Source organism: Hyposmocoma kahamanoa, unplaced genomic scaffold, assembly GCF_003589595.1.
Source record: "Hyposmocoma kahamanoa isolate Upper Pololo Valley unplaced genomic scaffold, ASM358959v1 192, whole genome shotgun sequence".
NCBI lineage: Eukaryota > Metazoa > Arthropoda > Insecta > Lepidoptera > Cosmopterigidae > Hyposmocoma > Hyposmocoma kahamanoa.
In genome coordinates, this window is record NW_020653719.1 from 804,888 (window position 1) to 822,557 (window position 17,670).

General features: G+C 36.5%; 1 protein-coding gene across 1 annotated transcript in view; it reads left to right on the forward strand.

Moving 5' to 3' along the window:
• The window catches only part of LOC113226639 (protein teashirt), a 488,243-nt gene extending 471,624 nt beyond the window's left edge, over positions 1–16,619 (forward strand). Inside the window, exons 9-17 of the mRNA XM_026459357.1 lie at positions 12,614–12,805; positions 12,947–13,085; positions 13,169–13,404; positions 13,479–14,054; positions 15,215–15,436; positions 15,522–15,726; positions 15,814–15,999; positions 16,089–16,327; positions 16,449–16,619. Coding sequence (XP_026315142.1) covers positions 12,614–12,805; positions 12,947–13,085; positions 13,169–13,404; positions 13,479–14,054; positions 15,215–15,436; positions 15,522–15,726; positions 15,814–15,999; positions 16,089–16,327; positions 16,449–16,619 — 2,166 coding nt within the window. The remainder of the gene's footprint in view (positions 1–12,613; positions 12,806–12,946; positions 13,086–13,168; positions 13,405–13,478; positions 14,055–15,214; positions 15,437–15,521; positions 15,727–15,813; positions 16,000–16,088; positions 16,328–16,448) is intronic.
• Positions 16,620–17,670: the final 1,051 nt, after the last annotated feature.

The window sequence follows — 17,670 nt, forward strand, 5'->3', positions numbered from 1 at the left end:
ATTATATTATATTATATTATATTATATTATATTATATTATATTATATAGCTGTATTATAAAAGAAGTAAAGTCTTTATTACAATAAATACAGAATATTTTTGGAATACACGGAGACGTACACACGGGTCAGTTGTTGGCGCTGTACTATTTCAGCTTTCTAATTTGTGATTTCAGCGCAAACGAGAGTTGATATTTAAAAGTGTTATAAGGCTCGAATGCCTGATCAGTTGCCAGGGATGAATGGTCCTTATTTCGTCTCTGTTTCTGGTTATATACTCGATGCCAAGAAACATACAAACTTACCGAGTTTATACTTACTTCCCTTGATCTATGCTCCCAGTATACCTACTCTCCACTTACTAGGCGATACACTACTATTGTTGCCCTGAATTTTACGTTTCTTTGTGCACGTACCGGTCACGCGCAAACTCCAACGCCAAATCGAAATTCCTTTCAGCTGTCAGCCCGCAACTGAATATTTCATTCGAACTTATTTTATATTTCCCCCTACATTATACAGCAGAGAAATGGCTTCAACTTTTCGACGTTATAACACATCATACATATGTAACATCGAAGAAAATATGTTGAAACTGATCGAGATCTTAACATCGCCAGTATGGTGACACCACAATACTACCCATAACTAACGTATTTGCATTTTGGTAACTTTGAAATATTGGCAAATAAAATTTTTTTTGCTAGTAAAAATATCAGTTACGCTAATTTTGATGAACAATAAATCTGGAACTAAATAAGATATAAAAAAACCTATATGCGGTTTTTTTTTGTTTTGTTAACATAAGTTAACAACACAATTTCGCTAAAAATGTCTATGTCTACGTTAGTTACGAATTTAGGATAAGAAGAGCAGAATAGATATTACAATGTTGCGTCTTATCGGCCATTAATTTTGTGAGCACCATTATAGATCTTGCGTATATTGACTTGGAAATTAGGTGGTGAACTTGACCTTTAGCGACCTCGGTAACCCAACGGTTAGCACTGTGAGCGCTGTATGAGAAGATCCCGGGTTACATACCTTATGAGACCAATTTAGGAAATGAACTTTTCTAAATTGGTTCAAGTCTAGACAGGGAATTCTCTAGTTAAAAAGGTAATTGGTGCAGTAGTCTGGGTATGATTAATTTCATGATCCACTATGGCTTATAAATCCAATTATAGTTCGTATTTTTTAAATTAAAAATAAAACGTAAACAAAGAAGCAGCGAATAAATGAAGACCATACAAATATTTCTCCCGGCCCGTGAATCGAACCCGGGACCTCTGAGTGGCAGACCAGCATGGTTCGGCCACTGAGGCAGTTATCATTTCATGAAAAAATTCCGTTTAATTTTCGTAGCCTCTGTTTAGTTAATTATTTTGTAATGCACGGTTTTTAAATAGAATATATATACAAAAGTTAAAAAAATATATAGTACGTTGAAGTTAAGAAAGAATAGTATGTAAAGGTAAAATGTTTTCATTAAATCTTTAGTAACACTACTAGTAAAAAACAAACGTAATAATTACTTAAATTACAAATCAAATTACACGATATTTATTAAATTGCTTTGCTTACAAAACAACAGACTGAAATAGCGCCTGATATAAGGCACAAAATTTTCTTTTGTCTAATGCTTAAAAAACGAAGTATACTATATTATCGATTAAGTTATATTCAATTTAACAATTTGTATGATATAATCTTCCTGTGTGATATGAATGCATGTGGTACTATTGAACTTTCTTCCTTCCTTTTTTTATGATACCAAATGACGGGACGAACACGTCGTGTGCCTGGTGGTTTATAATATGAATACGCACAAATAATATACTTGCTGAATAAATTAGTTATTGCAATTGATCGACCGCCAATTTTAAATACGAAATGATCCCCTCTACGTTATGCAATTACCAACGGATTCCCTCATTGTTTTTGTAAGGTAAGTACAGTCAAGAGAATAAGAAGTTTTAGAATCAAATATTCATTTATTGAGCAATCGTGATCAAATGTTATAATTATAATTTATCATAGACAATCGAATGTTTTGTGATATTATGATGTATAAATACATTTTCTTGTTGAATTGTCTTGTATCACAGTACCTGCCAAGAATACGCTTGTAAGTACCAGGGTATCAGGTGAGAATAAAATATTGATATTTATTATTGACCCCCTGCATAAGGGATCCGATGGTAATATAAAATAATATAAAATAAAACACATCCACCAGGGGATCAGATGGGAATAATTAAAATTAATAAAAGTACTAAATAACCCATCTACAATTCTACAATTATGTGTAGGTATAATAATCATTCATGTAGTTCTTATTCATGCACCTCCTGAAAATAGTTTTGCCAGAGTCGATAATAATATGACTCTCAATCTGTGCCATCGAGCGGTGTTTTCTACATTACAGTTTCTTTACCAATGTTTGTATATGGGCAACTGTCACAGCCACCAATGGAATACCTAGAAAATGGATATCCACGTAAAACTTTAAATCATATTCCCCAAATAATTGCTTCAAAAGCGTACTCGTATGTGTGAGCTATACGAGAGGTTAGACCATTAATAATGCAGGGCGCCAACGACACAGGTGTCGCGTTGTGCCGATAAACGACGTGATGCATAATTGAAGCCGTGCGCGTGTGACCGGCTCACACGACAACCCTAAATCTCCTAAGTGCGCCATTAACTTAAAATAGGCTGATGGATCACATAGTATGTTGCTCCATCACATATTTCCTATGTAGTATACGTACACGTCTGCTTTTCTTTATATGCTGTATTTTCTATTTGTTTTGTAAAATACCTATACTTCGCACCTGTAATATGGCTACTTCTGCAAAATTATAACTTTTCAGGAGAAAGGATGAAAGATTCTACGAACTTGACTTTTTATGCTTGAATAGGAGAGTTACATAATTGCACATATTGTTATTTCTGTAAACAGCCATATTTATTTATTAATAGAATGCTCCCCGAATTTTGTGAAAAAAAGGAACAAAAAACAAAATTCGACCAAAGAAACAAATAAATGAATTTTATGGAAAAAATTTAAAAAACAGATAATTAAGTTGGCGTAGTGTTCTTTGGAAGTATCGATATATATTATTCGTATTATTTTTATGACTTTCTTTTTTTTATGATAAAAGCACTGATTATACTAGCCTACTAAGCCACATGTGGCTTTATTATAATAAAAGGTGCGTGCGACTTGACAAGCTTGGAGAAATGAATATTCCTTCCTGCTACTAACGTGTAAAGGTGTATAAGGGTGCACACGAACAGATCGCACAACGTGATGCTCGTGTGCAGCTCGCGAACTTTGACAGGTGCATTTGCGGCGCATTCGCCAGATCTGTACGCACGACTTTTTTATGATACTCAAAGCTTAAAGATTTTAGGAGCTCTGCCACTGTACCCGTCACCTTGAGATATAACTTGATAAGTCCCATGTGTCTGTTATTACACCAGCTCTCTACCCTTCAAAAACGAAACGCAGTAAGGCGGCAATACTTTCCCGGACGAACTCTTTCACAAGGAGCTCTACAGCTACAAAAAGAATAAATATGTGATCATGTAATAATATCATTGAATAGGAGGTAGAATTACTGAAGTTCCAAGTATACATCAAGTTTCTATAAATAATATATTAAATTGTGAAGTTAGTTTGTAACTTAAGGAATACGACAAAAAATTAAATCTATCTTTCAGACTTTTAAAACCAAAGTCTTAATTTGCTCTGATCACTAAAATCCAGTGTAACGTCAAGAAAAAAGCCATCGAATATAATTTGATAATGAATTTGATTTTGAAAATGAAACAAGACCACACAAACAATAACAAGTGGCATTGAAAGTAATATTTATAGCAAATTACAGATACTCGCTTTTTTCCTATTTTCGATAAAATGTACAAAGTCACGATGCATTTCTATAAATTACAAAGCTTAAAATATAAACGTAACGTACGTTTCCGTAATCCATGTGAAATCCATACACCCTAAATCTTAAAAAAAAATATATATTATATTTACGTTTCGTAGGACCGTACTTTAGTATAAAACAGCTTTCATAAGCACTTATTAATTTTAGGCAACTGAGTAAAATTAATGAGCGCTTATATCATGCACCATTTGGAACCAACGACCCTATTTAAAAGTAAAAAGACTTGACCTTTCTAACGCTTGACCTCTGACCCGAGACGCGTGGCGGCTCCCTACCTAACATCTACCTTCGTTTTAAATTTTCACACGACTATAACACGCTCCTTTTATATATTCGAATGCCATGGTCACTTCCGTGCTTTTAAATGATAAATAGCTAAACAGCAAATAATACGAAAGTATTTTTGAAACAACTTTAAAAATTGCGCTTAGTCCATGTTGTCTTTTATAAATTATATTGTTGTCCATATTGTCGTTTGTCTGTATATAAATATTGTTCTATTGTTTATTTTTGCCTAATCATTATTACTTCGTACCCATAGGCTCAATTTACATTGCGGCGGAACGGAATGGCAAAGCGTCAATTTCGCCTCGCCGTGCGAGAAGGCGCGCATGTGACCGCGCCTTGAGGTTGTAATATTTTGTCGATGTTTGACGTCGCATTGCGCCTGCCTTCGCGTCACTTCCTGCGGATTCGCCAAGCGTCGTCGACGGCAGCCGCCAAATTCTCGCGAATGCGTGAGCGTTCGCGCGATTTCCGCGGAAGATGATTTTTGGCCCGTATCTAGTTTGTACCTTGCACAATTGACCATAAACTTCATTACGCTATGTACAATATCGCTACAAAAATACACTACCATTCCGTTCCACCATAATATAAATTGAGCCTTACTCTAGGTAATAACGCCACATCTGCGCAATGACAACTAATCAGAAGATTACTTTTTAGGCTTAAATAGGAGAGTTCTAAAATTTCACGTATTTGTTAATTTAGTTCGTGTTGCTCGTATGGCTTTGATATGATAAAAACACTTTCGGCGTATATATCAAGACTACGATTTATTCCTAATAAAATTTCACGATACGAAGTACAAATCAACTTAAATAGCGAAAAAGGAAGAAGAAGCAATTTCTCAAAGAACTCTAAAAAGTAAAACACTCTAATTAATGTTGAAAGTGTTCTTACAGCAGTGAGTTTGCAAAGAAAAAACGCAACGAATTTCGAATTCCCTTTTCCTGCATTCTAGCTACGGTTGTGGCCGTCTTAACCATTTGCGAAACCACACCGAGACTCTGCAAATGGCTTTAATTGACGCACGAAGAGTTTTTATGCTACCACCGACTTCGTGAAATCTAACTTGTTTCACTTGGTATATAAATGAATTCCCACGGTTTGCTATCTGATAGCGCACTTATATATTTAGACCAACAGAACAGTATCATGTCTGAAGACACTGATCATTTTTCTATTTTCACAAGCCTAAAAAAATATGCTAATTAAAACATGAAAAATATCGAGAGGGAATCGTTTACTAAGAAACTTTTGCTTTAGTAATAGCAGTAGAGCTCCTTGTGAAGAAGAACTCTATCACAGAGTCAAACAGGTTGTAAAATCGAGTCAGACGAGAGCCTCTTGATAGCCAACGAATACAAAGCTGATGCAATAAGAGCTATAAAGAAATGAATAAAGAGCTGTTACGGATTTTATTGACTGTCATGAATGACATGAATGACATATTGCAGTGACTGAACTAGTCATTCACTTAAATTTGTAGCAACCAAAAATTATCTATGAATAACGCAATGTACAGCAAGGGCATCTGGAATTTTATTTTTTAAGTACGCTATGAAGCTTTTATGGCACCCTGTCATAGCCGGAGCGCCATCCGTAGCAACTGATATAATATTTTTCAAGGGAATCTTTTTCTCATCACAAAACTTTTCCAATGTATTGAATATAATAAAAAAAAAATTAAAAAAATTAAAAAAATTAAAAAAATAAATAAATAAAATAAAAATAATTTATTTCAGACAATATAGTCCATACAACTTAGTAAGTTAGTAACGTGACACCTTATGTTAGTATTAGGATTAGTACTCAATCACAAAAATAATGCCTAATAATTAGTTACAAATATAACAAACAGAACGAACCCAGCCACCCAGTTTCGCCTTTTGTATCGGTCTCTAAGAGGCGTATTCCAGAACTGTACTCAATGCTCTTGAGCAGACTTAAGTATGATTTCTAATGCTTTGAATTATACTCAAGTCCTGACTTGAGCATTGAGTAGAGTTAGTAGAGAATACGTACCTAAGAGTCGTACGACACTGAGAATACTAATAACCATTAAAATGCGAAACTGTGTCTGTTGCCTTTTTATTTGTTTGTTTGTGTCTACTTTCATTTTGAAACGGAGCGACCGATCGACATGATTTTTATTTTATTTATTCAATAAAACAGGACAGATATATGAACTACACGGAGAGAAATATCAAACCGAGTTAGTTTGAGCAATCTCTTAATTAATATTAGTTGATGTTCACAAGTTGTAGTCGAGAGCTCAGTCGGTGTCTTCCTAGTCTAGAGTCTTCCTAGATGAAATTACAAATCTCCCCCTATGCCTCTACACAACTCCCCCATTTTATTTTCTGGGTTTCTTACCGCCCCTTTAGGCCTGCAGCGCCCACAAGGGGGCGTTATCGCCCACTTTGGGAAAGGCTGTTCTAGATGTTACAGTGTCGGGCTGTTAACATGTGACGCCCTGCAAAGGCATAGCAACTACAGAAGACAGACTTCTTTTCTTACTTATATATTGCTTAATACATTACTTTACAACATTATACTAATTTTTATTATTATTAATTTTTACAATAACATCACGTTACTATATTTAATTATACTGAATACGAAATTATACGTTCAATAGCTGTTGCTTTAAAAATAACATCATTTTATGAAATCGTCAAAAAAGAACTTTGGAATAGTCATAAATAACATATTCTAAATCTAATTATTAAGTTGTATAAAGGTAAAGACATTTTATCAAGTAATCAAAAAATTAAAGTAAGTATAATAAGGTTTGTCAATAAGGAATGTCTTTAATACTTTACAAAATTGTGTCGAAAATTGTGTGTGTTGTTTATGACGAAGAAGGCAGTACCGCCAGCTTTCTGCCGTCTAGCAGTAATGTGAGCATTACTGTGTTCCGGTTTTGAAGGGTAAGAGTGCTGGTGAAATTACAGGCACATGGGACTTGTCAACTTATGTCTCAGAATGACGGGCGCAGTGGCAGTGCCCCTCAGATCTTTGCGATTTAAAGCTCTGAGTAGCACTGCAACTATAATGAACAGGCGTGTCGCTTACCATCAGGCGCACGACTTGTTCGTCCTGTCATTTGATATTATAAAAAAAACTCCCCGAAGATCAGTTTGTCACGCCTTTGCATTAATTGACATAGTCACTGCTCAGATTAAAATGTTCGCCGCTAAGCAGTAATGTGAACATTACTACTTTCCGGTTTTGAAAGGTAAGAGTGCTGGTGAAATTACAGGCATACGGTACTTGTCAATTTATGTATCAGGGTGAAAGGCGCAGTGGCAGTACCCCTCAGATCTTTGCGAATCAAAGCTCTTTATAGCACTGCAACCGGTATGGACTGGCGTGTCGCTTAACACCAGCCACACGATTTGTTCGTCCCAACACTTAATACCATTAAAAAAAAGTTTAACAATAATTAGTTACCCAATTGAGATCCGAAAATATTCTTGCGGACAAGTATATCTATATACCGGTCTCAGTACACGAAGACTGGTATCATGGCTTGTGTATATTGTATCTACGTCCTTATTTACTTGTTTCCATTTCCATATTATTTACACATCAGTAATATAACATACGGCAATGATCGACGTCTATAATAATACGCGTATTGTGAAAGTCTTTCTCACAAGCAATACTGAATGTACATACGGGTATATTGTGTGTTATGCATTTTAGATTTTAGAAAGTAATTTTTAATGTATAATTTTTAATTTAATAATACCTGTCTCAGACACCACTCATTATATTATCATCTACTGGTCAACTAATAACGCCGATCTTGTGGGAATAATTGCAAATTACAATGACCTATACAAATAGCAACTTGATTTGCATTTTTGAATCTATTCAGTGAAGAATTAATAGATTTTTGAAGAGAACGCGCAATGAAAGCGAATGCAAATCACTTTGGTAACAGCAACTTCTCTTTTGTATACGCTTGGGCAAGTTTATGTACCTTTATCTTATAATTCGCGAGGCCGGCGGTTCTCATCGAGGGGTCATCTGCGAGATATCTTTCCCATCCATTGTGCAGATCATTCTATATTCGAATATCGTGAGATAAACATCATTAGTGGAGACCTTTTGCGTTCTATGTTATTTGAGCTTGCGTTTTCGTGTGTCATTAGTGTTACAGATAATCATTACAAACATCTATTACCTTTTTTATCTTAGGTATTCCGATCAAAATAGTCCGGTTCATCTTTGTTGCAATTAGAGAGCTTATCACTTGTGTTGTTGTCCGTGTGACATTATGTAATTTATAGTTTGTTTGTATATTTTTGAATAACTTTTTACCGAAAGTGAAAATCATGGATAATTGGATAACGCAACTTTTTCATCCAATTACTCTAAAAAATAACAAGGTACGTAATTTTATAAAATTTATAAAATTGTCTAAATATAATGCAGGTACATTCTAATGTCAATAACGTTTTATTCCAAGTCGACCTCGATAATTGTAAAAAGTTTCGATTATATGCGCCTTATCATAACTAAAGCATTTGCATTTTGGTAATTTTCGAGACATTGCTAACTAAAGTTTTATTGCCATCTGCAACAATGTTATTTTTTTTATTTATGTGCACTGATTTTGCTTAACAATAAAACTGAAACTAAATAACATATCAAAAAACCGATTAGATGGTGTTGTAGATCTCATTTAGATATTCAGAAATTCTTATATCTGAAATAGTGTACTAGAGTATAACAATAAAACTCCCCGGAAAATATTAAATAAACAGCCATGAACACGACAAGTTACAAAGCTCAACAAATCTAAGCCATCGCAATGCCTCTTGCTGCATTATAACAAAACCATTCGCTCCAAAAAACCAGGGCAGAGTGGAGTTAACTGCGGTACAAGGATGATATATGGCAAAAACGCTCGCGCTCGCCGCCCCGCCACCTCCTACGAACATCTGCACGCCTGGTACCTCTGAGCATTAACCTAACGAGCTACTGCCCTAATGGCCGCCGTTAGGGCTGCGCCACACTCCAAAAAAAACCAAATCAAATAAATTACACACCCGACCCTGAACATGTGTCCTGGTTCGCGTATTTGTCAACTGACAAAAAACGGTTATCTCTGCTCTTACTGCGGCAGATCATATTTTAAACTCAGTGTATTCGCACTGACCTTTAAATTAATAGGTACGCTGTTATCTTCACTTATCACATTTATAAACAAGTTGTCAATGTATTAATTAATCTACTGTTAACAATGTAATTACTATAAACATAAACTTTCTTAACTAAAATTAAAATTTTACGGAACTGATCAGGTAGATTAATAAAATTATATGATATACCATCAACATCTATCCTTCCTATTATTTAGTATGCCTTAAATCATAGGAGTACTCTATGGTCTAAGGTTTTCATCAATTATAAAGAAAAAAGGATCTATGCGTTAAACATGTATTGAAATTTTTTATGAATTGATATTCAATCATTTTTTGTGAAGTTATTCCTCTAGTTTGTTATAATTATTAATACAAATATTATATATTATATATTGTCGCTATTCGCTGTATTTTAATTTTACAATACAACAAATAGCGACATCTCTCGCCAGGACTGGTAGCTGTAAAGGTACTAACTGGGTGATAAATCTTTCATAGATTTCTCATAGGCGGCGCTACGACTAAAAAGTCGTTGAAAAACCAAATACAAAGACACGACGCAAGCACATAGAAAAATTCGTGAGGTCCGCTGGTTCGTTCCGTAGCTTAGTTAGTATAACGTCTGACACGGTAAGCTAGAAGACGTCGGTTCGAATCCGGCCGGATCGAAGGAATTTTTTCTGAGTGTTCGTTCTTTGTATTAATAATTGTATATTGAAAAATTGAAGTACCTACTGAAGGCAGAACTCAAGAAAGTTTATCTGGAAGTGCTAAAAGAAAAGCTAACGAAGTGAAGTATTTAAAAATTTCGAGCAGCGAAAAAATGAACGCTACTTGCGAGGCAAGCGAGCAATTATCTGTCCAAAACTTGCGCCAACTTAACTTTATCTCTCAGCTAACTTCCAGTTTAATTAGCGAAGATTTAATGTTCCTTTTACGTCTTTCCGTGTATCGCTATTTTTAGTACATTGCTACGTAAGCAAGTAAGATACTTCGGGACCTAAAAATAAATTTTGCATAAAAGGTAATTTGTTAAGGTATCGATACTTCGACAAATTTAAGGCGTAATACAGTTTTATAAAAAAAATATATAGTAAATAATAATAAAATATAATAATATAGTAAATATTAAAATAAATTAAATATAATAAATTAAATAATAAAATAATATAGTAAATAATTATATATGAATAGTTATTAATATAGTAGGATAAAATTTTCAAGTGCCTTCGGTTTTTCTGCTCAAAGTTTAATGGTTTCGCCAAAAATGTTTTTTTTTTACCTAAACAGTTATACATATAAAAATGACATGAACTAAAATGTTTAATAGCTAGTCGATTTTCACTCGTCTTGTAAACTAAAATTAAACTAAAGTTTACGCCTTTTGGCTCCCGAAGTATCCCGAAATATCATAGATTTTTATTTAGAAATATAAAAATAGTGTTGTCTTAAAAAATCTACTTCACTGACTCGCTCAGTAAGGTCATGAATGCAAATTTTGTCTTTTTAATAATTTGTTAGCGAAAATTTAAAAATGTCAGTTTGATATCAGAAAAAAGTAGTACATAGAGACGTAAATATTATTTTTTATAATATCAAGTGACGGTACGAACAAGTCGTGCGCCTAATGGTAAGCTACACACCTGTCCATAACAGTTGCTGTGCCACTCAGAACTTTAAATCGCCAAGATCTGAGGGGCACTGCCACTGCGCCCGTCATCCTGAGGCATAAGTTGACAAATCCCATGTGCCTGCAATTTCACCAGCACCCTTAGGCAGATATAGGTAAAGTGGCAGTACTTCCCTGGACATCCTCTTTCACAAGAAGCTCTACTGCTGCTAAAATATATTTGGCAGATTAATAATAAAAAAATCGTAACATTTCTTTTTCAATAGAACCAGATCATTATCCAATAAACATGGTACCGTTATTTTTCAAAATTACATTAGTGGCTGTCAGTGTGTTTCTCTAAAATTAAAAATTGGACTATGCATCTTCTTGCACCCATTGTAGTTCGCTATAACCGCAACGCCATTCTACAAATTTAAATTATAAAAACAATAATTGCCAAGACCCCTTCGTTTTTTAAAGCATTTATTGCATTTACGCGAGATCAGCAGCATTAAGATTTATTAGCGTACAATAGTTTAAATACCCTACTACTTAGAATTCACACCATTGCAGGGAAAATTAAAATTCGATTTAATTCCCTTAATGGTTTTACTTTTACATCGTAACTTACTGTTTTGTATTATTGACAAAGCTTCCCACAAATTAACTTAGACCTACAAGCATAATCAATCCTATCATTCTATCTAAGCTTATTGTGTTAAGAAGGGCACGTTGTCTTCTACATTAGGCCCTAACGACTTTTAAGGGAATATAACCGAAAGTCGTTTAGCCATTTCACCTTCTCAAACTGTGTCGAGGGTCTCGTTCCAAGTTATTGTTCGTGAGCCGAGACAATCGCTTACTTCGAGCAACAACCCTGCCTTAATTCCATTTGCTTATCGACGTCCTCATCTCGTATTCTATCATCGTTAAAACTAAATGATACATTTATGACCCGGATAATCTATTTTTGTGGTTGTTTCCCTTAGTTGAGTGGGCTGAGGGGCAATTTAATAATAACCTTAATGCTGTTTTGGTCGGATTGATGTTTCGAACAGCGTCTTTTAGGAACAATGAATTAAATATGAACGACAAAGTAACATTGCTTTTCCGTGAACTCCGCGGCTTATTACGTAACAATGTAAGGTACATCGTAATTAGGTCGTGTTATCCTGTGATATACGAGCGGTCGTGGGCATTATGCGGTGCTGCGGAAAACCGCAACTAATTAAAATTCTACGTGAATGAATAACTGCAGTGCACCGCCTACCGCCACAGGCCGCACGCCGTACGCTTTGTGTGGAAAATTCCGCAAATAAAAGTCACAAACTACTCGCAATACTTGTAAATCAATAGGTTGTACTTACGTTCGAATCATATTAATCACTGTACTCGTACTAACAACGTAAGATTGACCTATAATTACTAATTTCCTTCAAAACCGACGGGGATTATTCCCGGTCCATCAAAATCCATTAATTAACTTGGAATATTAACGAGCTACTGAAGATCGAAAGTTTATGCCTTCAAATTACAAAGTGCGTAATAGGTTTGAAAGATTTTGAACTTTTGTAAAGTCATCGAAAATTTTCACAGGCGCAGCATGGAAATCAAAAAAGTGGGAGTGGTGCCAATGCGTCGACAAACGGAGCAACGAGCGCCGCGGGCACATCAGTTATCCGCCCCATCGATGTGAAACCAGTCGAGTGCAACCTGTGCCATCGCAAGTTTAAGAACATCCCTGCTCTTAATGGGCACATGAGACTCCATGGAGGTTACTTTAAAAAGGTATCAATTACGTCAATTTATTTAGATTATATTAAACAAAAAAATAACTAATTAAATATATTTAACGAATTTGTATTAAATAAAACACAATTTCATATTAAACAAACTATTATAATTTCATCTGACCATGTTTTTCTTCAGGATTCAGACAACAAGAAACTAGACAAAAAGGAATCTACAGGACCTCCACTACAAACTGCATCAGTTTCTGTTCGTGCACTCATCGAGGAAAAAATCATAAGTCGTCGTGGAGCTACAGCTACCTGTACATCTTCAACTGGTATGTATTCTATTTTCAATAAATTTGAAAAATTTAATGATACCGATAATAACTGCTCCTTTTATTTTAATTTATCATTCCAGGAACAATTACAGACACCGTAGTTTCTCGCTCGGGTTTTGTTGCACCTGCACCACCGCCGCTATCTACCATACGGACTTCTATTGGGTCACCCGCTTCGCCGGTTGCCACCTCCGGACACTTCGTGCCGCCGCGCGCTCCTTCAGTCGTCACCATCGCATCAAATGTAGCTACCAATATTACTGCCGCTAACAGAGACTCAGCCCTTATCGAGCTGTTGAAGAAAGGCAACTCGAAGGTCTCTAATTTGTTTGCTTATTGCGCCGAAGAATCCCATTTAATTGAATTTTGAAATCTTCATTTTGTTTACAGGTAGTGAAAAGGTCAGCCTCAGATCCAGGTCAATCATCACCACAGCAAGATTTTACATTTCGACCAGAACTTTTTGGAGTATCGTTTAATTCCGACGATGGATATTTTTCACCAGCTCTTAATGAAGACACTTTCCAGTTTACAACCACACCTGAACACCTTAAGGATCTGGCATCATTAGAAGATTACGCAACAGTGGCTGCTTCTATTCGAGAACGATCACCTGTTACTTTCCCGTCCAATAAACGCCTTGCTGCTGTACTGAACTCGCCTTTGCCAGAATCCCTAGCTGATTTTGGAGCTTGTCATGGTGGGTCACCTGTGCCATCACCGGGAATCGGTTATACAGCTAATTCCCCAGTGTTGTCTTATTCCACTGGAGACTCTCCCGGATTGGGTTATACGGCCACATCCCCGGGAGGAAGTTATTCAACTCAACCTGAATCGTCTCCTGGTTTAGCATATCCCACACCGCCAGGATCTCACGATGCTCAGTCACCGGCACATACTGTACCGCGTGCCTCATCACCGCTGTCAGCTGCCTTCTTTACTGCTACTATGTCCAGTCAGGAAGAGGTGAGCCATATAAGATTTTTAATAATCCGTTATTTTGGAAGTTTTTTAATCATTATGTGTTAGAGCGGACTGTTTGTAGTATTTCAGCCACTATTTTGCATTACATTGGTGTAGAGTCTTACGCCTGCAATTCTGGTTCCTCCAAAAATCTCAAAGTCTTTTTAGGGTTGCTAAAGATTTAGAAAACCTTCGTACGCCAAAGTGTGCCACTCACGAGAGAACTTGCGCGGCTCTTTTCCCCATCTTCTTGCACTCTCTGCACATGGAGAAGCTTACATTAATGTTTATTATATGGACAATGACCCTTGAAGCAAAGCAGCAGTCAAAGCACGGAGCTGTCGTAGTTTTAGTTTAAGGAATTTTTGTGGTAGTCTGGCGTTAAATGTTGTTTCGGTCGCAGATTAGTTTATCTCCTGCGTTATTGTCAGGTGAACCGGGATGTATCTTATTCCACTGTAAGGTCACATCATTACCAGTACATCAGTGAAACTGTGACAACCGTAGCCCAGTGTTTAAATCATACCTAGTCAAGGCTTGGAATACTGGCATGCTTTCGGGGAGCATACGAATGAAGTGATTCTGTTCGCCTCCTGCGGTAATTACTTACCGCAGGACTCTAGAGACAACTTAATGCGTACACACTTAACATAATAATGACTATAATTCACTTGGCCTGAAATGTCGTTCTTAGTGTTCTAAGTAGTATTGAAATCGTGATATACAGATTGATTGATTTCAGAGAACACCCCAATATTTGTACCTAAGTTTGTCTTGGAATCATCCGAACACCGATTTGCCGATTTATGGTCGACATTGTAAATTGTCTTAACTATAGTAAATTGATTGATACGTAGCACTGTCATATTTCTCCACTTCTCAAGTACATAGCTGAATGCTAGGCAAGCCCAGAAGATATCGTCCAGGTACAGGACTAGTATGTCCCGACCCCATTGTAAAAGTGCTAGGAAAACCCCATTTTAGTCAGATGCAAAACTGCCCGATGCCCGATGTGTTTTATTGTCGGTAATCAGTTGTTCAGCACATTGGCAGTTGTAAGTGGGTGTGTTGTAATCCATGTCTTACCATCTGCTGCCTTGAGCTTACTTAAAGTTTCTAGTAAAGTCCTTTCATCATACCTACATAATTTTGTATCGTTTCAGGTGGAAGAGGCCTTAGAGGAAGTTTTGCCTGAAGAATGCAGATCACTAGATGCTTACGCCTTAGAACCATCGCCAGCACCCCGGCAAATTATGTTGAACTCTGAAGATCCATTGTTGTCCAGCAGTCCTCGAGACTTCTCACATCAACGACCAATGAGGCGATTCCAGCGCATGGTTTCTACTATACCTATGCATCATTGGCAGCAAGACACATCATTACAGGTAAACAAAGGAACCGCATATCGTTTCGGATACAGTGATCGCTTCCCATAAAGAATCTTAACTAGTGATTCTTCGTTTGTATCAGGTGTGCGTTGAAGGCAGAGACACAGCACCAGCAGTGTTCCTAAGTCCAAGCAGTGTGCCAGCTTCTCCTCAAAGACGCAAACGACGAGCATCTCCAGCTGGACCTTATCGATCTCGCTTGCGGCGAACTATCGATCATTATACACCGCAACCCATACTGCCTCCGGATCGAGCTGGTTCTGGGCTGTTCGTGGAACTAACAGCAGGTAACTTATTCACCTACTTTTAAATCTATTACATAACTAAATAGTTATTTTTTCTTGAATCTTGACTGTATATTATGTTCGTTTCAGGTCTACCAACAACAGAGACAGACGTACTGTCTCAACTAGATGAGCCGCGACCACCACAAATCAATATTGGCAGGGACCACCAAGTAGACATACCCGAACTCTGCAACAACCGCATAGATCTCCATAGAGTTCCTGAACAGCTTCTTTGGGACCCTGGCATTAATGATGCTCTTGATGATAACGAAGGTAATAATAATATATATCTACTCGTACTTTTTCTTATTACTAGAATTCTGTTTTCGATTGTATCTTTTACTATATTCCTGCATCCTCAGTGCGCATGTTCATGGAGCTAGCAATGTGCGCGGCCATGCCAGTCGGAGGTCACACACGAGAATACGCCCTGCAGACTCTGGGCGAGTGCGGAGGTGACATCAGAGCTGCAACACTGCGACTCATGTCACGACCAGCCGCTCCCTCGCAACACGAGTCACGTTGGACGCCAGAAGAAGTTGAAGCCTTCTTAGCTGGACTCAGTCACTACGATAAGGACTTCTACAGAATTGCGCAACTGGTAAAATACACTACACACTATACGTTATTGTAGAGCTTAAGTATTTTGGAATTAATACGTTTATTTGTTACGTTGCTATTGCATTTTTCCTTTAAAGCAAACGTATTGGAATGTATTTCAGATAAGAACAAAAGATTCAAAACAATGCGTGCAGTTCTATTACTTCTGGAAGAAGGTAACCAAAGACTACAAGATACTACACCTAAGGAGCTGGCACAAGGAACAACAGGCTACACAAGTAAGCACCGCCACCAGTACGGGGCCATTTCTTGTCTTCAAGCTTGAGGAGTGATTAGGAAGTTAGGTTGGATCTTAACACGACTTGTCCACATCCAGGGTTCAGTAGGCCAAGTGTCGACACATAACGCGGCGTCGTGTACATCGTCTCCAACTTCGTATGAAGGCGAGGAGTTTCCATGCAAGATCTGCGGGAAGTAAGTGCCCAAACACGGAGCACGCCAGCATACCGCTTTAAACGTCGACATCGACAGCAAATGCGCAAACGCAATTTACGTGGAACATGCTCCGTACCCCACTTCTAAACTCCTCTCCGCTTTGATGTCCACAAGTTTCGTACTTTGCTGCGAATTAAAGATTCGTTCGCAAACGTTAAGTTTCACCTAAATTGCCTTTTGTGCCTGCAGCACTAAAATAAGAATTTAAAGATTATTATTATACAGCTTAGTATTTATATAACTAATACAATGAGAAATATACATTAAGATAGGTTAATATATGTGCGCTGGTCCAGTAAATGCTGTATAAAACTTTTTAAATAGATCGATTCAGTGTTCAAAACACGACATTTTCTGAGCCAGTGTAGAGTTTCAGTGTTATTGATGTTGATTGCATGGAAAATTAATATTTGCATTAAATTCACAATTAAATAATTGTTTGTTGTGTAGGTAATGTATTAATCTGAGCGTGGTATTCTTTCATCGAAATACATTACATTTTTATTCCGCTCCTAAATTTGACGCAGGGAGGAATAATCTAGACATTTATAGGGTAATTTCCACCATGCTATGATGAATAAATTGTAAGAATAAATGACATCGATGATTGTAAATATAATTACACAAACGTACTTACATATTTTTATTTAATTAAACATTAAGACAGTGAATTTGTGTCCATTACAATAAAGATTTAATGGTATATTTATAATTTATTTGTCGTAACTTATCTTAGGATTAATATTTTAAAGAGTTTTGTGTATTAATGTTGTATGTATATAGGTTTTTCACAGCACTAACGCTTAAGCTTTGCTTTTTTGCAGTGTGCTTTTGTACTTTAATTTCCTTATTTTGAAGCTTTCTAACTTTTTTGTTGCCGTATCTAAT